We start from the raw sequence: 25,214 nt of genomic DNA, 5'->3' as shown, positions 1-25,214 counted from the left end.
GAAAAAATTAACAATACGCTTATCACCTAATGAATCAACGGACAAGGAAGATGTTATACGAAATGTTGACGCAGAAGCGCGATTGATAATTAATACAGATATGTCGCCAAAGAAGTCCATTGATATCGGGGACAGGCATCAAAAACACTTTCGACCGGCTATGAAAAAAATCGTATACACCACACTGACCAAAAGTTGAAATCTCGGTCCTGCTGGTTCCAAAAATTCAACTCACTATTAAACTACTATTAAACATAAATAGTATTCACACTATTATTAAGGAACGTGACGTATTAGATAACCATATCAATACACAATATTTTAAACGATAGAATAAGGAATTCAAAACACGTAATCTCATTTATGTTAGAAAAATTGTGTCACCCAGTGCAATTGGATCGTGGCCAAACAAAAAAACTGTAGAAAATGATAGAAAACATTTTGTTTATTAATATATCGTACCAATTTTTCCCAATAAATCCACTGTTAACCTGAAAATATATATTCCAACATCTAAAAAATAGGTCTAACGTAAATAACATGACGTCACAATACATGACGTTTACATCTGATTAATTAACATGCCTCGTGCTTGAAGAATTTTACTAACGAACTTAAGTAGACTATTATAGCGATGAGCAACATTGATTAAAAGACACACATCCTTTTCTTGACAAGATTAAGTAGATATTTACCAAGTTATCTTAAACATCATACCGCTTACAAGTAGTTAAATAAAGCGCACGCCAATTTAATAGCCTGCCATAACAACAATATAACCCTTTCAAGAAAGCCTTTGTTAAGAATAAATTAGATATCAGTTTATCAAGAAACCGAAAGGAACAACAAAAAATAAAGTTCATCCCGACTCAGTCACGCGCCTGTCGTTGTTCCAAATCATATTGAAAACCTTTCGTTTAATCTAATAATAAAAAACCACTTAAAACCGAATAAAAAAAACGAAACACGTTTCTCTTTCGTTTGTTTTAAGTGTTAGTCAATCAGCTCGGCCCTTATCAGGAATATTAGGATTGCTTTTGCGAATAATGGAGTGGAAAACCATTTTAGAAATTCCAACGATACTCGACGAAGCAATCTTATCTCTGTTAAAGAAATTTAGAACATTTTTATATATAGTTTCTACTTAGGCAGAGCGATATTCATTTGTTATACGCTCCAGAATAAACATGAAGGAGTTCGGGGTTTTGTCGATTTTACTTTTGGGTATGGCTTGCGTCTCCATTACCGATGGAAAAGGTAAGAAATCGATTTAAATTTCCTTTTTTATAAATCCATGTTTTTTTACCAAAAAATTATGTAACTGTAAATTAATTTGTAATAGTATTGATTTTTGAAAATTTTTCAAATCTTTCTCAACAACTGATTTTCCCCTGGGTTTCATTCTTTTCTTATTATATTTTCGCTCAATATCAGAATCACTGAACTTAGCTCAAAATGTTCTTCGACATATATATAGTTTAATATTATGTTTCTTACTATGGAGAAATCTAACGGGTCTGAGGTTTTCTCTTGATCAGTCGGCCAATAAGTTGGTTTTCCAGTTGACATGTAACTACATCTTAGTTCAGCAGCTGCTCATGCAGTTCGTTTAGTTGTTGTCATTCTGGATTCCCATCTTGTATTTTTTGCAATGAAATCACCTCCAATTATAAATTTTTCCCCAGGTTGCTTAGGATATTCAAGTAATTTTCCTTTTTTTGATTGTATCTTGGAGGACAATAAATTGCGGCTATTGTAACCCTGTATGTGTTTGATTTAACAGTTACTACTGTTACCTGAGAGCTAGAGTAATAATAGCCAACAAAAACAAGTCACTGTCTTTTTGTATTGAGTAAGGTCAGAGAATCAGCTTATTTTCTAAGGCGTTGAAATAGTCCCTATATAGCACTAATTTAGAAACTCGGTATTTAAGCAAATCATCCACATCGTCAACAATATGTTGCTCTATCGAATTCTTCTATTCATAAGATAGCTATCTATGATCTTGATCTACTACAGCGTGACTGTAACTTTGGGGTCTTCTACATATTATGCTGAAGATCTGTCCAAGATCTTATTAAAAATGAAGTCATTTAAGTCAATTAAGATGCGACAATCAGTGCATAGTTTGAGAACAAATCTACTTTGTGGATAGAATAATCTGACGCGTCCAAACGAGACATAGATCAAAAATGGTTGCAGCCCTTTATCAGCAATGGCGAGATTTCGAGAATAATGTTCGATATCCTGCGACACCAACAGCAGTGGTTGGGTAGTAGATACTTTCCTTGAGCGCTGACTATGGATTTATGATTATGATTAACAATATGATGACAAAGAACCCACAAGCCTTGAAATTGAATGGTGCTATAGTACCATGTGTAAATAGTTCTAAATATCTAGGCACGGCAGTAATCAAAAAGTAGTAGCAGTAGTTCTAAATATTAAGTCAAAAAGAAAGTAGCTGAAGTCAAAATAAAATATGAACAGCTATATTGACTCCATGGAAGAAAATCGAAATACCAATTCACAACAAGATACTGATCTACAATAAGGTGTTCAAACCAACAGGGTCGTATAGTATAGGGTGGGGTAGTATGGTGGGGCTATACCCGGGATAAGATTGAAGTATTTCAGAATAAGGTATTGCAAGGGTGTAACCTAGTGGACACACTTTGACCTGTAGGCAATAATGGAAATGGTCCACAGAACAACAGATATTATTCTACGAAAGTAAAAAAGTATGCTCAGCCATATTCTTAGACGTAGCACAAGCCTTCGATAAGGTTTGGCATGAAGGCGTTGTTCATAAACTACAGAGACATACCAAAACTACACACCGAACTACTAAAATCGTACAGCCAAAATGTTTAGAGTTAAACAAAAAGAAGCTTACTCTACAATAAAAGAAGCTAAATCAGGTGTACCACCAGGAACTATACTGAGGTCAATGCTTTATTTACTCTACACTTGTGATATACCACAAACAGAGAATATTTTGATGGCTAGATTTGCTTATAATACTACGATTATAGCTATCGGAGACAATAGTGAGGAAACCACACGGAAACTACAACAGGCAAGTTTCAATATAAATAATTGAACACAAGCTTGGAAAATAAAAATTAACGAAAGTAAATCTGCGCATATGCAGTTCACTTTCAATCAGACCATAGAAGCACCAATAACATTAAATAATATGGGGATGTTCTGCAAAGAGTAACATAAACAAAATACAAATTTTTCAGAACAAAGTCCTGAGCAACATTGTGGGCGCACCCAAATACTACAGGACTGACTACCTACATCGAGACCTTCACATACCCACAGTCAGTCAAGAAATCAAGAGAATTGCAAGGGGGCATGAGGAAAGACTCCATTCTCATGAGAATATTAAAGTATTGCAACTTTTGAATACCACCAGAACAGGACACAGACTCAAAAGAATCAAACAATATGATCTTATGTAGTGTTGTGTAGTGAGATGGATATAATAAAAAATACAGCAGTGACATGTATAAACATTATTTCATCAGAGACTGAGATAGGGCCAATGGGTCCTCCTAGTTATATACCAAGATTTAAGTTATCATAGAGACAAATTGTAAGTTAGTCGGAAGACTTAGTCTGATAAGAAATACTTTACCAATCACTAGACTGGCTAAACTAAGAGGACTAAACTGATCTCTACGTCGTCATTAGTTACCATAGATTGTTAAATAAAGGTAACTGGTGAGAAAACTGACGTGAATAAAATCTATAAATGTACGTACAAACAAAGATGTTGACTACAACTCGATCTAAGCATATTTTTTTATTTTTGTAACAAAATGTTTTTAGTGTTTAGTAAGATTTATTATGACATACAGCGATATATTTATTCTTCTTAAATATTGGGCGCTGCCCTGAAGAAATTAATTGTTATTTCGATTAGTAGTCTATTTTTGACTTATATAAAAACAATGATTTCACAATCTAACTGTTTTAATTTTCCTTTCCTTCCCTTCTCTATCTCTTCTTCTTCTATATATGTTGCTGTTTATATTCAAAATAACGAATATTATTGCATTTACCTAACTCAACGAACAAACTTAATACTACATTCAAAAAAAATTAGTTTTATCCATACTATGATACCGTATTTCAGATGTTTTAAAAACGTACAAAAATAGTCTCCAACAGTTCCACGAAAGCCGTTTAATATCTGAAGAACACCACCAAGTTCTACGAGAAATACAGCATATGCAATATAGTGGAGAATTAAAAGGTTAGTATCTTATTCATACATTCTCCATAAAATTAATAAATCCCGCATTTATTTACAGTTTCTTTTGCGATATTAAGTTTAATTATTTTCTTTTCTTTATATATCTTAACCACTTCTAGAATATAATTCAGGAATAGAAGTTAAGGTTGTGGTAAGAGTATTTTAGGATTTTCCTGCACGGGTCGCAAAAAATTAAAAATGATGATTTCGATGTACAAGACAAAGAACGTTCTGATAGACCGAGAAAGTCTGAAAATGCGAAACTGCAAGAGTTATCGGATGAAGACCTAACCCAAACTCAAAAACAATTGGCACAAACGTTAAATGTGGGCCAATAAATTATTAGCGATCGATTAACGAGCAGGGGGGGAAATCCAAGAGATGGGAAGATGGCTGCCGTATCAATTAAATGAGAGTGACATAGTGATATGCTGCATCAAAGGTATTATAATAAGTAATGTCTGCAGCAAATAGTGACGGGTGATGAAAAGTGGATTTTTTTGAAAAGCGTAAGAGCAAAAAATCCTGATTATCACGTGGCAAAACCGGTCGATGAACTCCAAGACAATGCTCTGTATTTGGTGGAGCTAGAGTGGCGTGGCGTATTATGAACTGCTGAAATATGATGAAGCAGTTAACAGTGATCGCTACGGACAACAAATGATCAATTTGAACCATGAATTGATCGAAAAAGTCCAGAAAAGGCACGAAGACACAGTAAATTAACAGGTCAATTGAAAAGTCACCGGCCTACCATAGTAAAACACATTTTTTTGGCATAATTCAACATAATTCCCTTCAAAGGTGATATACTGATTATTGCGATCCTCCAACTTTTCGATGCCATTCTTGTAGTACGATTTGTCCTTTACTTCAGAGGAGGCCTCAATTTCGTCGATCACCTCTTCATTCGACGAAAATGTCTTCACAGCGAGCATTCTTTTGATATTTGAAAACAGGAAATAGTCACTGGGGGACCAGATCTGGAGAACACGGTGAATGAGGAAGCAATTCGAAGCCCATTTCATGGATTTTTGCCATCGTTTTCAATGGCTTGTGACACTGTGCATTGTCATGGTGAAGCAGCACATTCTTTTTCTTCAAATGCGGCCGTTTTTAGGCGATTTCGTCCTTCAAAATGTCCAATAACGCTTTGTAATAATCGCTGTTGATGATCCTTCATTTTTCAAGGTAGTCAATGAAAATTATTCCATACGCATCCCAAAATACAGACATAATCTTACCAGACGACTGTTGCAGTTATCCACGCTTTGGAGCGGGTTCACCGGGTGCAGTCCACTCGAATGACTATCGATTGAGCTTCGGAGTGAAATTATGGAGCCATGTTTCATCCATTGTCACATATCGACGCAAAATCACCAACTCGTCGTTGTTTTGGGTCAAAAGTGATCTCGCGCGGCACCCACTTTGCACAGAGTTTTCTCAAACCCAAATATTCGTGAAGGATATAATGTACACGTTCAGTTGATATCCTTAGAATATCTGCTATTTCGTTCATTTTCAATTTACGGTCATTCAAAACCATTTTGTGGATTTTTTAAATGTTTTCGTCGGTAACAACCTCTTTTGGGCCGTCCACTGCGTTCACTCATTTCACAACGTCTAAACTTAGCATACCAATCCTTGATGATTGATTTTCTTGGGGCAGTGTCCGGAAACTCCGCATCAAGCAAAGTTTTTTCTTCAACTGTATTTTTTCCCTTCAAAAACAATATTTCAACAACACGCAAAATTCCTTTTTATCAATTTTTTCACAGCAACAAAAGTTGCTTCACTCAAAATGCTATAATTCACAAATTAATGAACCGACGACTGTCAAATTTATACACGAATCTTTTGAGGGTTAGGGCTAACTAAAAAACATATGAATGTAATTCTAGTAGCGCCATCTATGTGTCAGGCCTGGGGCTTTTCAATTGATCTGTTAATTTTAGAGCACGATAATGCGCCGTTTCATAAAGTAAAACCAGTCAAGGAAGTAATGAAACAACTTGGATGGGACATGTCATCACACCTGCCGTACTCTCCAGACCTTGCCCCGTCTTATTATCAAATTTTCGCATCAATGGGACACGCGCTTACAGAGCAGCACTTATTTCGAAGAAATTAAAAAATGTCTCGATGAATGGTTTTGCTCAAACACAAATAGTTTTTTTGGGATGTCATCCATAAACTGATTGAAAGTTGTGCAAGAAGTACAGAATTAAATGGCCAATACTTATTTGTTTAATCTCTTTAGATATAAGGGTATAGGAGTAACGTTCTCATCGTCTCTAACAATTATCAAAGGGAATATCTCAAATTTCAGATGCTCTACTTTGTGACCTGTGCGTCATCGGTGCCGATGCTCTCATCTTAGAATGGAGATTGAACATGTCGCTGGACGCGATAGAGCTGGAGGCTATCGGAGTCTGTACCCTGCTCGGCATCGAAACCGGAGAAGTTTGCCGAGGTGTAATCGAGAGGAACATCGTAAGTTCGAACGCCCGTCAAAGGAAGACCGAAATTGTTTGATTACGCGGCACGTTTCAGGACATTTTCGATTACATCATCCGGGCCAATCCGGACCTGAAAGGCGAGAGGATATGCAGCGTAATACTGCAGAACGATGGTTGCGATAAAACCGTATTCGAATGGACCGTCGACATTCCCGAAGGAGAGACCGTACCCAGAAAAGTAAGTAACATATCTTAGCCGACAGCAGAGAGTTATTAAAAAGTAATTGAAAAAAATCTGTAAGAATTAAGTCATGCCTAATATTGGCGTTTAAACTATTTCGACTCATTCAAATATCATATTAATTATATGCCGAAAAGATAACATTTATTATAAGAACTATAGTTTATTCAAAGTTTTTTTAGTAATGAGTCGTGGATATTTGTGATGTCGAAACATCACAATGTTGCCGCATCAACCCTGAGTTTTAGTTCAGTTTGGCTTTGACATACAACAAAATTTTAATCTAAATAAATTAATTAAACAAAAATATTAGTTTCACCTCCATCTTAGCTTCGCTGTATATTTTATTCTTTTTGCTACTATCTGTGTATACCATTCTTCATAAAATTAAGCACTGGATTCTGTCTAATCCATTTACCACATCTACAAAACAGTTAATATTCATTCTCTCCTTATACGTTCCAACCTAATGCTTTTGTTTAATTTTGAACAATTACTACAATATCATTTTCTATAGTTATATTCAATTAATTATGTACATACGTTTAGTTATTTCCACTTTCATCACTCTGTCTCAGGAATTTCCAGCACTGCACAGCATTATCACATGTCCTGAAAGTTTCCTTCAGTCACTTTAACTTTACGACTCACTGTCCAATTCAATCCCTAAACTGTTAATTTCAGTATAATGAAGATAATTTTTTTTAATTACTCTTCGTGAGTCCACAATCTGCCCTATTGGCAATAAGTATTTCTTATGTCTATATTATATATACATGGCATATAGAAAATCACTTCATTAAGCAATCTTCTGTATAAAATATTATCTTAATTAATTAGTCTTATTCTAAAGCTTATTCTAAAGTCTACATATGTCCGGTAATCAGATCAGGTGGTGTTAAACGTTTTAGTATACGCACTTCACTATCACGTCGCATATTTAGCTGATTAGCGAGTACATTGGGATGCACTGACACTCTTTGGTTCTAGAGGAATATCCAACAATGGCACACCCCATAGTTGGATTCCATATGTTCAAATGGGCTTGAGTATAGACTCATACAGCAATACCTTGTTATCTAATGATAACTTGGATTTGCGCCCGATGAGCCAATACATTTAATATAGTCCCAGTTGTTTCCGTTTAGAGAGTATGTGCGTCTTCCAGGTTAGGCGTCGTTCTAAATGCTACCAAGATATTTAACATGCTCTGCTTGGGGGAGTTGACGATGATTGATATTCACTGGTAGACATGTTCTTCTACGCAGGGTAAACGTTATATGCGTGGATTTTGATTGATTGGCTTTAATGCGCCATGTCTTCAACCATAATTGTATTTGCTCCAAGTGGGTTTGTAGGTTTATTAATGCTGTGACTGGATCATGAAAATAAATAATCAGTTTTTTTATCGTCTGTTAAGTTTCTCAGATGATTTATGGATTTGTTTTTAATTTTCAGTATTACCCTCTTCAGTGTTTGGGTTATATTGTTTAAAATATTTTTATTTTCATGTGTTTTTTTTTCGTGTAGATTTTCAGCTACCATTTGCTTCAGTTCTTTTGGATAATTAATTCCTTTAATTTTACTCTTTATTTCTGGAGTATTATTCCAAGCAGCTTGTTGAATATCTACTACGAATTTTTCTGCTTCAAAATTTAATTGTTCATTTGTCCTGAGGGGTACATTTAGCTGAATTCGTTTGTTCAATTCTTCAGCAAATCCTTCCCAGTCTGTTCTTATTATATTTTCGCTCAATATCAGAATCATTGAACTTAGCTCAAAATTTTCTTCGACATATATATAGTTTGATATTATGTTTCTTACTATGAAGAAATCCAACGGGTCTGTTGATCAGTCGGCCAATAAGTTGGTTTTCCAGTTGACATGTAACTACATCTTAGTTCAGCAGTGAACTAAGGGTTGCTTAGGACATTCAAATAATTTTCCTTTAAAAATAATTATTGAACGATATTATTCTTAGAAAATGCATTGAATAATCTGTACTCTAAAGTTAATAAATATTTTATTTATTTAAATTAGTTATCTACTAAATATACACTTTATGTTTTCAAGCAACTGATATTGTGTCTGTTATATTGAGGGACCGCTGTAATTACAAACACAATGCTACGTTATCATAATATCAAAAATATCGTTAAAAAATCATATTGACGTAATAACAGTAATAAGAGCTTGTATTTTCAGAATTTAAGTAATCCAGAGACGAGCTTTAACATCCTTCACATCTCCGACGTTCATTACAATCCGCTCTATAAAGAAGGAAAACTGAAAGACTGCGATGAACCTTTATGTTGCCAATACGACCAACCAGATGGTGACCCAGATGCAGGAACAGCTTGCGGATACTGGTCCGAATACGAGAAAGCTGACACCTCCGAAGCACTGACTGACGAAACTATCAGAAAAGCAGCAGAATTTGTAAGTATCTCATTGATTAATCAAAGGCAAGTTAAAGTATCAAACGTCATCCCAAAATCTTCATACGTTGAGTAATTTTCTTCGTAACCATTTTTCTTAGATATTATTATAGATCATTAAATAATTAACCTCAGTTATAGATAATAAATATTCATAAGTGCAGAAAAAAGTGCTACAAGTGTCCCCACCAACTGAGTTATCTCTTCCATACTGATTAAATATTGAGGTATTTTCTTATTTCTTTGCTTCTCATCTTGTCCATCTTTGTAACACCTCTGACTCTTAAAAGCGTCTCATAACCGAATGTTAAGGTTGGCCCATAAGTTGCTTTGTTCACTCTAATTTTAGCTTAAGATCTCCATTTTATTAGTAAAAAAAATAAATAAGGAACTTTATAAAAATAAACAAAATCTTACTTAACCTACCTACTACACGTATTTTATATTCTACTATATACACACAATTTAGCTTAATACCTACCTAAACCTATTTATCTATTTACCAATTTTATTTTAATTATTACCAACTGTGTTCGTTTCAAAGTCGGTGATTATTTTTTAATTTTTAGTGAATTCCTTATTTATATTTTGATTTCGGTTCAATTTTTTGCTGTGATGAATTTATTACAATTAAAATTATTTAATTAAAAAAAGGAAACTTATACATATATCATATTTAGCGTTAAAAATGATTCTAAAAGATAGGTCCAAGCCGTCCAGCGATCCAGCGACAACTGTCATTTTGAGCTTTCTATTTCTATATATTCTGTCTGATAATAACGTCGTTCATATGTAGTCGAAGAAATTGCCCCCAGAATAGCCGGGACAAAATTACAAAACCCAGCGTTCGCTTTTCGAAGAATATTACAAAAACCCTCGTTTAAACGAACGTTCGAGACTACCCCCCTGCTTGCTATGATTTCCATCGGTCGAAATAAAGCACTTTATTGTTAAAACGTCACATTACTGGGTTCGTTTTAACATGATAATGTCAGAAAATCGTCTGAGATGTTTTAACACTAAATTTAACTTCTTCTGTTATAATTTCTTTTTTCGTCTATTCCCTCGTCATAAATTTAAAACGTTATTGTGAAAATGCCTGAAAAAAATTAACATAACAATGGGGGGTTCTTTTATCAACTGTTTATTGTCATGTAAAATTACAGTCCGAAAAACTACTTCTTCAATGATGTGAATATTATGCACTCCTAAATTACTACTTTCTTGTATTAAAATCAGAATTTTGAGTATTTATGGCTCAGTGAATGGAGGTGGAGTAAAATAAAACAGTGATGATTATTTGAATGGATATGGACGTTATATAATATAAAGAAAATACAGTAGAAAAAAGAGAGAGCAGCACAGTGATACCTGAAGGACGCTTGGAAAGTTGATGGTGGCAGGTCTGAACTGAACCATGGTTCTGGGACTGAATGATACAAAATACCCTTCAATAATATAAGAGATCAACGTCTGAGGGATGGAAAGTTTTTGTTATCGTTTTCTGGTCATTACTGCTGACACCCCGCACATTTTCAACATCTAGGATTATTTTTCTGGGTATTTTGTAAGGCCGGTATTGCAAGATGTAAAATTCGACATCCCTCAAGGTCGCTACAAAATGTTTCTCCTTTTATAAAATTGACGTGGACAAGTTTAATCTAGTTCAAAGTGTTTCTCCATTACATTTCCTTGATAGTTGCTCCATCATCGTAGTCTTTACCTACAACTATTATAACAGCATCATCAACAAAAGTGACTATTCTACTATGATGCAACTCAGCAACATCCACGAAGTATATCAGGTAAAAGACCAATCTGTCCAGGTAACATTCAGTTGAATTTACGTTGAGGTGAGAAAAAAATTGAAGCAAATTAACAATTCAATTGAAAAGACTCAAAAGATACGTGTATAGATTTGACAACTGTCGGATCATTAGTTTGTGAATTATGAAAATTTTGAAAAGAGATTGTTACCGACGAAAACATTTCAAAAATCCACAAAACGATTTTGAATGACCGTAAATTGAAATTGAATCAAATAGCAGACAATTTAAAAATATCAACTGTACGTGTACATCATCTCATTCACGAATATTTGGATATGAGAAAGCTCTATGCAAAGTAGGTGCCGCGCGAGCTCACTTTTGACCAAAAACAACGACGAATTGATGATTCGGAGCAGTGTTTGAAGATAATCAGGCGTAATAAACCCGAGTTTTTGCGTCGATATGTGATAATGAATGATACATGGCTCCACCATTTCACTCCGAAGTCCAATCGGCAGTCATCCGAGTGGACTGCACACGATGAACCCGCTCCAAAGCGTGGGAAAACGCAACAGTCGGCTGGCAAGGTTATGGCGTCTGTATTTTGGAATGCGCACGGAATAATTTTCATTGACTACCTTGAAATAGGCAGGACCATCAACAGCGACTATTACATAGCGTTATTGGAACATTTGAAGGACGAGATCGCCGAAAAACGGCCGTATTTGAAGAAAAAAAGTGCTACTTCACGAAGACAATGAAGAGGTGAAAGGACAAATCGTACTACAAAAATGGTATCGAAAAGTTGGAGGATCGCTATAATCAGTATATCATCCTTAAAAGGAATAATGTTGAATAAAAAAACTAATTATAGCAAAAAAATGTGTTTTACTATGATAGGCCGGGGACTTTTCAATTGACCTGTTAGTTTTTGAGCCTATATTTTGAATAGTATATACTATTCTGGCCTAGTTCTAAATCCAATCCACACTAATGAAACGATATACAAAATATTTTTAATTATCAGCAGTCGCATTCGAATATGTTTTTGTTCAATTTAGAAACTTCAGTTATATTTTAAAGAAACTATTATAACTTTGCAGGAGTTCGATTACGTGTACTTCACCGGAGATGCGGTAGCCCATCGCGTTTGGGAAACGTCCATCGAGAACAACAGTGAATCCATGAAGTCCTTGTTCCGAAAAATGAAGCGAGCTTTCAAAAACATTCCTATTTACCCAGCTCTGGGTAATCATGAACCGTCACCTTTGAATGAGTGAGTATCACTTCCACGTAAAACGCCCATCTAACCGAAGTACCAACACCGCAGATACTCAATTGGTGAAGACCTCGATCCAAAAATATCCAGCAAATGGTTATACCGCCTCATAACCACCGAGTTCTCACAATGGCTGCCCAAAGAAGCAAAAAGAACGTTGATGCGCGGAGGTTTCTATTCCGTATCACCACGAGAGGGACTAAGAATTGTGGTCGTAAATAGTAACGTCGCTTATATAATGAACTGGTATGTATTCCTCCACTAAATTACTTAAGATAACTGTATTAAGTATGTAGGTGGCTTATTCATGATGACGTGGATCCCTTCGGCCAACTAGCATGGCTGGCACAAACACTGAAAGAAGCTGAAGACGCCAATGAAGTTGTTCACATCCTTTCACATATTCCTAGTGGAAAGGCCGATCTGTTACAAGTATGGAGCAGAGAATATCACAGAATAATAGATAGGTGAATTATGATATAACATTTTTTTTATTATTTAATTATTAGATTGTTACTAATCGTTTCCGACTAATCTACAATCCTAGGAGGACCCATCGGCCCTATGTCAGTCTCTGGTGAAATAACGTTTATACATGTCACTGCTGTATTTTTTAAGCACTTCACTACACAAGATCAAATGGTTTGATTCTTTATAGTCTATGTACTGCTCTGGTGGTATCAAAAAGCTGCAATACTTCAATATTCTCATGAGAATGGAGTCTTCCCTCAGTCTTTGCAGAACATCCCCATAATTGAACTCTGTAGGTCCATATAGTCTCAGTATCACTACATAGTATAAAACAAAGTCGCCTTTTCTGTCCCTATATCCCTATGTGCGCTTAAATCTTTAAAACTACGCAACGGATTTTGATGCGGTTTTTTTCAATAGATAGAGTGATTCAAGAGGAAAGTTTATATGTATAATACATGCATAATATACTAAGGCAACATTGCTAATTTTAGAGGTTTCTAACGTGATGTCGTAAATTAACCTATTTTTTTAGGCTTATTTAGCAATTAGCAAAAACGCTGCCTAACCCTACGAGTTAGATCAAATTAATGTACTACAGTATTGTACACCATAAAAAGGTCTACAAAAAAGTCCGCGATGGTATATGTTTATCTTTTAGGGATAACCCACATTAACCATTTTTATTGTTTACTTTTTACGTGAGAAAATGGCTTATTTACGAAGCTATTTTAAGCAATACGGCATTAATCCTTATCGAATTAAGTACCTTAAATACAGTGTGCAATTAATATAGATCAATATGGTTCCTTACAGCATGTAAATTAAACAAATATTTTCGGAGATATTACAAATTTAAAATTTGCGTTTAAAAATGTGTAATGTAATAAAAATTGTATGAATTTAGATATTCCAAAGATAGCAGGAAATCTTCATAGTAAGTATAGGGGAAGAGGAATTGTTTTACTCCAAATTTAATGCGTGCAGGCCAAGGGCAGTAATGAATGAACCAAAAATACTGGATCGATTCTAATCATGTTTTCATTGAGTGACATAAGCATATATATTTTATGGCCGTGCAAAGTCGGAGCGGGCCGCTATGTTTTTATATACAACGTTCATATTTTTTCTGTAGTGTATTTAATTTAGTATCAGCATTGCACCCGTGCGAAGCCGGGGCGGGTCGCTAATTTGCTTATATAATAGCAATTTATTATCTACTGATAATTGTGATTTTCTTCCAATTAGCCAATACTCAGTAATTCTTTTCTTTTCTTCTTTATATGATCGTTCCAGCGAAGTAAAACTCATCAAGATTCATTCCGAGATATTTAGCGTTGTTACTATATGGAATGATTTGGATGGTACTATTTAATGTTATTGGTTCCGTCCAATTATTTATATTGTCACTTGTCTGTTGTAATTTTCGTGTGGCCTCTTCACTATTGTCTCCGACAACTATAATCGCTTTATCATCAGCAAATGTATATCCCAAATGTAGAGTAGATAAAGCATTGGCCCCAGTACATATCCTTATGCTACACGTGCTTTAGCTTTTTTTATAGTATAATAATAGTTCCTATGTTTTCATAAACTACACGTTCAAAAAATAAGAACCAATAAAAGCTCGCTTAAGGGAAAAGAAGGGATTCCTATTGCTTATTCCACTAATATCCTGCTTATTTGAGTAGTAATTTAGTAATCAGATCTCTGGCTGGCCTTCTTGGGCATTAATTCTGACAACAATTCAACTTTGTTGATGTTCTTGGTCACCTCAGTATTGTGCTACCTCTCAAAGAGCTCGCCAAGAGTTAAGCTGAGATGTACAGATGGGATTTATACCAAGTCGAGATTATGTAGATAAGATTCTAGTACTCTGTCAGTTTATGGAGAGACTTGTTAGATACTTCATGATATAGTTCGCATTTCACATAAATGTTTCGAAAATTAATGTAAAAAAGAAGTGTTAATAACTGACAAGAAGTTGAAGTACTTGGGGTCTGTAAAAAAGGAGAAGAAAGGACATCTACAGCTGAAATAATAAGCCGAATAGATCAAGCTGCAAGAGCTTATGTTTCTCTACGATGGAAAGTGTACAAGAGATGTAGAAATGTTACAATCAAGACTACAATTCATCTGTTTAGTCTGATATTTACAGTCTGATATTTATCTGATAAACTTGGGGTATTTTAAACACGAGGGACATTTTTAGGAATGAAGTTATCCGTTTAAAATATGATGGTCATTGCACAGTTTACAATGACTTGAATATGCCAGCTAAATAAAAAGTAAATGACTTCTGTATACCATTTGTAGAGTGTTCAATATGAAAGAGTTCTATCGAGCACCATATTCTTTTCGAAACTTGTGTGGGCTTTTTATTAAATGTTTCAACTGTTAGCGTTGATTAAAGATACAGATCTCGTATTTCGGTATGAAAATTATGTGTTATGATATCACGGTTCATCCATTGATTACATTATCCTCTCATAAGTCCCGTTCATTTTAATATGTCGTACATATTCGGTTGTAGATTAGATATCGGCAAAGCGAAAAAATCAGTGATAATATTTCAAGTACTAAGAAAACAAGATGAACACAATCGGCCGGAAGAGTGGTGCCGAAAAATCGACTGTGGACGCGATAATAAATCGATTCCTGACATAAACGTTGTGTTTGAGGGTGAACGTTGTGCAAACAGTAGTATTTTACGGGAATATATTGCCTGATTTATCGCTATTTTTTCGATTTAAAATCTATTTCGGCTATGCAGATTAGAATCTGCGTATGGTTATTAAACTGTTAAGACCAAGACGATATAATCATTTCGGTTTTGGTTATTTTTAACCGACTTCGAAAAAGGAGAAGGTTCTATGATCGGCTGTATAACAGGTCAATTCAAAAGTTCCCGGCCTACCATAGTAAAGCACATTTCTTTTTGGCAAAATTTTTTTTTTTAATCAACATAATCCACTTCAAAGGTAATGACTATAGCTGATTATAGCGATCCTCCAACTTTTCGACATCATTTTTGTAGTACGATTTGTCCTTTGCTTTAAAATAGGCCTCAGTTTCGTCGATCACCTCTTCATTCGACGAAAATTTCTTCCCAGCGAGCATTCTTTTGAGATCTGAAAACAGGAAATAGTCGCTGGGGGCCAGATATGGAGAATACGGTGGATGAGTAAGCAATTCGAAGCCCAATTCATGGATTTTTGACACGGTGTATTGTCTTGGTGAGGCAGCAGTTTCTTTTTCTTCAAATGTGGTCGTTTTTCGGCGATTTCATCCTACAAACGGTCCAATAACGCTATATAATAGTCGCTGTTGATGGTCCTTCCTTTTTCAAGGTAGCCAGTGAAAATTATTCCATGCGCATCCCTAAATACAGACGCCATAACCTTGCCAACTGACTGTTGCGTTTTCCCACGCTTTGGAGCGGATTTATCGTGTGCAGTCCACTCGTATAACTCTCGATTGGACTTCGGAGTGAGATGATGGAGCCATGTGTCATCCATTGTCACATATCGACGCAAAAACTCGAGTTCATTACGCTTGGTCATCTTCAAACACTGTTCCGAATCATCAACTCGTCGTTTTTTTTTTTGGTGACACGTCGTTGCTCACACGGTGACAAAACTTACAGTGACCGTGCGAGCTCATTCGATTCAAAGCTACAGAATGGTCGCGAAGGGAAGGAATGCAAAGAGAGGAGAAAAAATCAGCTTTAACTTCAAAGAGCCTGTAGTGGTTAGCCTTCTGGGCCCAACGACGTTATACCTCGTTATTTGTGAAACAAGAAACGAATTCAGATTTTTGTTGAAAGAATTTTATTATAATGTTATTCTAACAAACGAAAAGTGTTTCCGGTAGAAAATACCAAAGTGTCTCATAAGTGGTAAATCACCGTCAACATTCTCCACGTTCCACATTCGTGGAAAATATTCTCCTATATATCTACTGATCACATTACCGCCTTTTCCTAGTTGTTGATTGAAATAAGTCAGTTTTCAATTTAGTATTAAGACCATAGCAGATTATTTCTAATTAAGACAATGCCCCAATTGACGGTTTTGATTTAAATCATTTTAAAGCATATAATATTCTTTTGATTTACGTATGTTATTTTAATAAGCACTCAATGGAGAGAAAGCGATAAGGCGTGGGTAGTTCCGTTATATATTTTACGCATTTTAAATTTGTTTTTTATATTGAATTATAAATATGTTAAAAATCACTGTTTTTTAGATTCTCTGGTACTATTGGTGCTCAATTCAACGGTCATACCCACCATGATCAATTCATGGTCTATTACAGCTCGAAAAACACCTCAGAGGTCACCAGCATAGCTATAAACGGAGCCTCCGTGATGCCAGATCGTTCGAATCCAAGCTTCAAAATACTAAACGTCGATGAAGCCAGTTTTGTAAGCGTTGAAACCGACGTATTTTCGTGATATCATTACATATATTTTACTTGAACCCTTTTAGGATCTTCTGGATACTGACGAATGGACATTTAACTTGACGGAAGCGAATCAAAATGGAAACCAGACGCCAAATTGGTATAAACTGTACAGTTTTAGAGAGGAGTACGGTGTCAGTAGTCTGTCTCCTCCTGTGTTCAGCGAATTTATGCCGAAATTAGCAGCAAACCACAGTTTATTGTACAACTATCACATGTAAGTACCTAAAGTTATTAAAACTTCATGCTAAACTTTGAAAAAAACCGAAAGGAAACAATCACTTAATGTTTTCCTAACTGTATGTTTCCCTTCAAAAAGCCATATTTCATCAACACACGAAATTCATTTTTATCCATGTTGCTTCACTCAAAATGAATGATCCGACAGCTGTCAAATTTATACACGCATCTTTTGAGGGTTAGAGCTAACTAAAAAACATCGGATTTAATTGTAGTAGCACCATCTATGTGTCAGGTCGGGGACATTTTAATTGACCTGTTATTGCATGTAATTCGCTATGTTCATCACTTTGTTTTACTGTAAAATGACGATCTGTGAGATAAGATTTTAGTAGTTCATTATCCGATGAGGGAGAAGTTTCTTTAATTTAACCTGCAATCCTGTGTGCCATACTTTATCAAAAGCCTGAGTCATGTCTAGGAACGTAGCACAACAATATCGTTTGGTACATGTTAATTCTGTTAACAAGTCTATGCAATTGGTGTCAATCAACACAAATTGGTGTTCTGGAATGATTTTTTTTTCTATAATTCTATTGTAGGAATGTTCGTCGGGTCGGTCAGTCGGTCGAAATGTGTGGCTGCCGCGGCGATTATTTGTCAGAACACTCACTACTATTTTTGGAAGGAATTTGCACGGGAACTAAAAACACTGGTTGAATCAAAGTTGTTTATTTTAACTTACGATTGATACATGTGGTCGATGAGAGGATTGACAGGATATTAGGTTAAGATGAAGGAAGTACGGTAGCGCTCTGGAAGTGGTACTGTTACAAGGGGACGGTGAAAAGAAAAGAGAGCGAGACGTCGTCGTGGTGGTCTTTTATACCCTGGAACTTGCATGGTACCAATCCACCGGCGTTGCCAACCTTTGTAGTTGTTGATGGTGAATTGGTGGTGGCCTAAAGGGTCGTGGCGGTCGCCACACTATAATTTAACCTCTTTATGTACAGTTTCTCAAAAACTTTTGAGATTATCGGTAATAAACTTATAGGTCGGTGGGAGATGACATCTTCTGGTGTTTTCCCTGGTTTGAGAATCATTATTATTTGAGCTATATTCCAGATACTAGGAAAATAATTAGTTCGTAATATAGCAGTACATATGAATATTAGCAATTTAACCCCTTTTTCTGGTAGTTCCTGTAATATTTTTTCGGTTATTAGATCATATCCAAGTGCCTTTTTACATTTATTACATTACCGGATTATTATTTGTTGAGCTTATTTGACAATGAATTTTTATATAGTAAATCCATTTGAAAAGGCGAATTTCGGAAGCTAGTAATTTTATTTTCGTCATCTTGAGGTAGCTCAGGCGGGAAAGGTTTAAAGACATCTCTTAAATACTGCCATAAATATGCAATCTTATAATTTGAGATTATGTCGGTATCATATATTATGAAGTACCGAAACCTTCAGAAACACTGATAACTACCGATAACATGTGATGAATTTGAACAGTGTATTGAACAAAAAACGTCAATAGCAACGTTCAAAAGCATGATATACTAATTTTACAGTATGAACGAACTGTCTCATACAGTATAACCACTCAAAGAAGTGTTGAAATCAGTTGAATGGGAAGTTTTATCACACCCGCCGTACTCGCCAGACCGTGCTCCATCTGTCTACCACATTCTCGCATCGATGAGATACGCATTTGAAGAGCAGCTGTTCACCGATTTCAAAGAAGTTAGAAATGATGGCTCAATGAATGGTTTAGTTCAATGGAGAAACCTTTCTTTTGGAATCCAATGCATCCATTCCAATGTTTGCACCTTTTTTAAATTTATCATTTCTATACTGAGATATTCTGGATATCACTTATTACTGAATGGATACTACTACAATTTACACCGTCTACCAACTTACTAACATATATTATTCTATTATTTTCAGATTAAGATACCGCAACTCCGATTTGGCCATAGATGGTGGTTGTGATGACAGTTGCAAGTCAAATTACCTGTGCGAAATAGCAGTCAGTAAAGTAGGTGATACCACCCAGTGCGAGGAGTTGCAGAAAATCTTCGACAGAAGCTAAAAAAATGAAACCTGATACAGAAGAAATTATCAAACAGTTATAAATAAGTTTATTTAAAAGTTTTTAGTTAATTAACACATAAATATCGAAAACATATGTAGAATTGATCCAATTAAATTAAGAAATTAATATGAAAGTCTTTTTAATTATATCGCCCGTGGGCTATAAGTTTTATTATATGATTTCTGTTATATAATATAACTATCCTGACATGTAGACGATCACTTCAGTAAGTGATCTACTGTACGACTTATAATCTAAATCTTATTCTAGATACTATTCTAACTTATTTTAAACTCTATCCTAACTTATTCTAAAACTATTCTAGCTTACTCTGGAGATTATTAAATCTCACTCTATATGTATATTAATCAGTTCGTATGCTAATTTGAGTTTGAGCCTACGGACCTCACTGTCATCGCGCACATTTAACTGTTTGACGAGTGCATTAGGTTAATAGTCTGCTAATATTTTTTCAGAATACTTCACACTAACACTCCGAATCACACTCGTTATGGATTCTATGGGGATATCACGCTGAATCAGTTTATTGGACACGTAATATGGGGCATCGACAATGACTCGCAACACTTTATTCTGGAACCTCTGGAGGATATTTATGTTAGATTTGCTAGTAGTGCCCCACAGTTCAATACCATAGGTCCAAATGGGCCTAAGTATTGACTTATACAGCTAAGCCTTCACCACTCCGTCAGCCACTACATTTGCTTTAGTTTAAGCCCAAGCTGTTTGCGTTTTGTAACTATATCTTTTCCATGTCAAACGTTGATTGAAATGCATTCCCAGATATTTAACGTTGTCTGCTTGCGGGAGTTTATAATTATTTATTTTTACTGAGGGATAAGTTCTTCTACAAAGGGTAAATGTAACATGGGTAGATTTTGTCTCATTTGCTTTGATACGTCACGTTTTCAACCACAATTCGACTTTGTTAAAATGAAGTTGGAGATGTCTTGTGGCTGATATTGGATCCTCATGTGATGATAAAACCGCTGTATCGTCAGCATATGTTGCAACACTAGTATTTCTTGAGGTCGATAGGTCAGCTGTATATAATAGATGTAACAATGAACCAAGAACACTGCCCTGCGGAATACACGAGTATATTCGGTGTAGGTCAGTGTATTCGTCAAACTGTTTGACAATAAAATGTCTGTCGGGGAAGTACGATTTCAGCAGTTGAATGTGCGTATGGGGCAAAAGCTTTTTCAATTTAACATATAGTCCAGTGTATCATACCTTGACGAAGACCTGAGAAATATCGATAAATGCAACGGAGCAATATTTTTTATCATTTAAGTTTTTGTTAATTTGGTTGACTAATCTATGTATTTGTTCTATTGTGTTTATTAAGGAAGCCAAATTGATGGTCTGGAAAAATATTCCTCTCCTCTGCGATTATTTTAAGTCTCTTAATGTATAGTTTTTTGAATAGTTTAGAGATCACAGGTAACAGGCTTATTGGACGATAAGAGGAGATATCGTCTGATTTTTTCGAAGGTTTAAGAATTATAATGATTTGAGCCACTTTCCAAGTGCTAGGAAAGTAATTAAGCCTTACCATGGCATTAAATATGAATGTCATTAATGATGCACTTTCCTGAGAGCTCCCAAAATCAGGACTTTTTTAGAATTGATTTATTTATGTATTGTTTGTTTTACTTCCTTAACAGTGTTGTTATATGTTAAAACGAAAATATTCCATAAGTCAAAGTTGATGCGGCAACATTGCGACGTTGTAACAAAATAATTATATTATTATATATAATTAATTAGATCTTCAAACAAAAAAATATCAGCCTGCTTTCATCAATACTGTTTTTTATATTGATATTTACATATTAACTTAGGAATTACAATAGATGGAACTTTATAATTAACTTGAATATTGATGTTATGCCGTTGACCTAATATTGTCAATATATTCATAAAATATCTCTATATATGCGTACTGTTTAAACAACCTAATTAATCATCCGTTGATCGAACCCCCGTCATCTAGATTGTGTTTATTGATGAGGGACAACCTTCTTATATTTCATACCGTATCGATGTAATAATAATGTGCAAAATAATTAATCTAAACCTGTTGGTTTTTGACTCTAATATAATTTATGAGAGGGTGTTCTGATCTAGTGACCTGAAAAAATTCATTTTTTTAACTGTCTAAGTTTTAACGAATATACTCTTAAGAGCATTTCTCAAAATTTTAATTATCTTCGGAGATATAGCTGTTTTAGTAAAGCGGCATCGAAAAACGGAACTTTAAACGCCTTTCTCCCGAAACTACTTTTTCTAGACTGTTGACATGGTATCTCAAGTTCTACTGAACAGCCGATATTAATAGGTTAATTGAAAAGTACCCAGCCTGACACATAGATGACGCTAGAATTAAATCCATATGTTTTAGTTAGCCCTAACCCTCAAAAGATTCGTGTATACATTTTAGAGCTGTCGGATCATTAGCTTGTGAATGATAGCATTTTGAGTGAGGCAACTTTTGTTGCTGTGCCTTTTTGAAGGGAAAAATATATTTGAAGCAAAAACTTGATTTGATGCCGAGTTTCTGCATACTGCCTAGGAAAGTCAACCATCAAGGATTGGTATGCTTTAGACGTGGTGAAATGAGCACCGAAGACGGTGAACGCAGTGGACGCCCAAAAGAGGTTGCTACCGACGAAAACATTTAAAAAATCAACAAAATGATTTTGAATGGCCGTAAATTGAAATTGAATGAAGTAGCAGACATTCTAAAGATATCAACTGAATGTGTACATCATATCATTCACGAATATTTGGGTATGAGGAAGCTCTGTGCAAAGTGGGTGCCGCGCGAGCTCACTCTTGACCAAAAACAACGACGAGTTGATGATTCGGAGCAGTGTTTGAAGATGATCAAGCGTAATAAACTCGAGTTTTTGCGTCGATATGTGACAATGGATGAAACATTGACTAACCACCAACAGCGACATTACATAGCATTATTCGACCATTTGAAGGACGAGATCGCCGAAAAACGGTTGCATTTGAAGAAAAACAAAGTGCTGCTTCACCAAGACAACGCACCGTGTCACAGGTCAGTGAAAACGATGGCAAAAATCCATGAATTGGGCTTTGAATTGCTTCCTCATCCACCGTATTCTCCAGATCTGGCCCCCCAGTGACTATTTCCTCTTCTCAGATCTCAAAAGAATGCTCGCTAGGAAGAAAAATGTCTTGGAATGAAGGCCTATTTTGAAACAAAGGGCAAATCGTACTACAAAAATGGTATCGAAAAGTTGGAGGGTCGCTATAATCAGTGTAACATCCTTGAAGGGAATTATTTTGAATAAAAAAATAATAATTTTGCCAAAAAAAAATGTGGTTTACTATGGTAGGCTGGGGACTTTTCAATTGACCTGTTATATTATTATATTATAATAAAGATGTTCCTAGGCATTTCCAAAGACTTTATCTGTAGTAGTCTGTTAGTTTATGCACCTGATCAATTGTTGAATGATTGTTAGTAAGCACAAACTGGTGTATTGGTATCCGTTTTTTTCTCTCCATAATTTGTTTTTATAAAGAATCATATTAAAGACATATTCTTAAAGGGTCAAGTCTTGAAAACATGAAAAAAAATCGATTTTTTCAATTTTCCAGACTTTATAATTAAAATATCACAAATATGTTCACCACGCGGTTTCAGTTTTCATTTAGAAATGACATTCAACTGTCCATATTGCAAAGAACTAACTTACCTTGACTTTTTTGCCGCGTTTTGCGGCGATGGCACGTGATTTTCTCCGTATTCTATCCAGATGTAACAGTTACGAAACAACCGGCACCTAGAACACTTACCACAACAAGTTTATGAGTTTTTTAGTTCAATTAGAAACTCGACGTGCGCGGTTCTACCGGGCGGGTTACTTTAGATTGAATATTATTAACACCAAAAGCTCGGATCGATCGACCGGTAAATCGAAATTAAACTAAACTTGTTTAAGCTCTAATGCACATATATGAAATAATATCGGATATGCAAATCCAAAGGTATTAAAGGTTTTTACTGGGCGTTATCATAAGCTACTTTTAATTAAAGAATAACTTTGTTAAATGCAAATTTCGTTAATCTCTTTAATGCCGACGCATAAGAACTAAGTTGCAACCTTTTCACGTGTTCTTGCATCCAACTGGTAAGTTAATTCCTAGGATTACGATGCAAGTACTATTATCAGTTCACACACGCGCAATTATTAGATATTTGCATGTATTTCAATCTAGATATATCTATTGGTTAAAATTGCGAACCCTCAGTATTAACTAGTGTTGGGAACTATCGACTGTTTAGAAATTAACTACTTTTTACTATCGACTGTTTCAGTCTTGTGCCTTTAGTTACTATTTTTGGTTCTACTAGTTTCATTCGACTGATTTTTAACGTTCTAGCTCTGTGTGCATAGCCGCGACCTTGACAAAAATATATCCAATTTATGCTTACATAGATTTATATGTAATATATATATAGTTTTATGATTTTTTTTTGGTAGTTTGCTTGTGAATAACAATATATTGTATATTAATATAATAGCATTTTGGAACGATATTTTTCAAGATTGTTAATGTAATAGGGTAAAAAGATTAAAACTGTGAATGATAAATATTAAAATACTTTTAACTGTTTTTATGCTAATAATAGGTAATATTTCTATCACTCTCTCGATTTTCGTTAAAAGATATATCCGTTCAATAATAAATAAAGCATTTACTTTATTTAAAAAAGCTCTAGTAGTTATTGTGCGATCATTTTTAATTATGTCATGGATTAGTTTTTTTTTCTATGATTCGGTATATGTTTAATTTTTATTTAGTATTTATGCTTATTGTACATCTTTAGATATTAGGTTTTGTTTAAGATCTATTGTATTGTCTATATTTATTATAGTATATTATTTGAAAATAGCAATTGACATATTAAAATACGATAAAGCATTTGTGACGACTATTCCATTCCATAGAAAAAGTCCATTCCTATTTACAGATCCATAGAACATTCAAATATAGAAGTAATTCAACTTCGTTCAAAATGAAGTAATTAATTGCACGTTAATAATATTCAGCAATTATTTTTCCTAATTTTTTATAAAGTTAGTACGTGAAGGAATATGTACATCTCTGTTTCGCTTATACTATCGTTGGAAAATATAAGCACATATAAAATTAACTGCTCCAACCAATTATCTCTGTCCTTCCCTCTCTCACAATTTCAACAAGAAAGGGTTCGCACATCTTGTCTGACCTCACGAATTTAATAAAACAGTCGAACCGTGCATTTGACTGATAATAGTAATTACCATATTATTATAATCATATTTCTTTCAGCTTAAATATACCACCATCCATTCGATTTACGCGTAAATGTAAAATACGTTAACCGAAAGCTAGAGGTAGTCAATTCATTAATGGGGTTTGTGGATCAAGAATAGTAACAAAAATTGCAGTAGCAATCATAGTTAACCATATTTAGAGAATTTTAGGAA

The 25,214-nt window shown here is 34.9% G+C and overlaps 1 protein-coding gene across 1 annotated transcript; it reads left to right on the top strand.

The window, feature by feature from the left end:
• Positions 1–1,101: 1,101 nt before the first annotated feature.
• Positions 1,102–19,786, top strand: LOC143204530 (sphingomyelin phosphodiesterase-like). Its single transcript, XM_076417106.1, has 11 exons — positions 1,102–1,257; positions 4,148–4,267; positions 6,597–6,760; positions 6,821–6,964; positions 9,173–9,406; positions 12,278–12,450; positions 12,505–12,699; positions 12,750–12,920; positions 17,173–17,350; positions 17,415–17,605; positions 19,530–19,786. Exons 1-11 carry the CDS (start codon positions 1,188–1,190, stop codon positions 19,672–19,674), a joined length of 1,785 nt encoding a protein of 594 aa, XP_076273221.1. The 5' UTR covers positions 1,102–1,187; the 3' UTR covers positions 19,675–19,786.
• Positions 19,787–25,214: the final 5,428 nt, after the last annotated feature.

Source organism: Rhynchophorus ferrugineus, unplaced genomic scaffold (genome assembly GCF_030347505.1).
Source record: "Rhynchophorus ferrugineus isolate W39M unplaced genomic scaffold, kcgeb_rfMv2 rfM11, whole genome shotgun sequence".
NCBI classification, from domain to species: Eukaryota; Metazoa; Arthropoda; class Insecta; order Coleoptera; family Curculionidae; genus Rhynchophorus; species Rhynchophorus ferrugineus.
The sequence above is the reverse complement of the archived record's forward strand: the minus strand, read 5'-3'. Positions and strand labels throughout refer to the sequence as shown.

Coding starts and splice junctions, on each gene's coding strand:
- LOC143204530 (XM_076417106.1), top strand. CDS start 1,188: ATGAAGGAGTTCGGGGTTTTGTCGATTTTACTTTTGGGTATGGCTTGC. Junction 1,258..4,147: donor CTCCATTACCGATGGAAAAG/GTAAGAAATCGA, acceptor ACCGTATTTCAG/ATGTTTTAAAAACGTACAAA. Junction 17,351..17,414: donor ACGTCGATGAAGCCAGTTTT/GTAAGCGTTGAA, acceptor GAACCCTTTTAG/GATCTTCTGGATACTGACGA.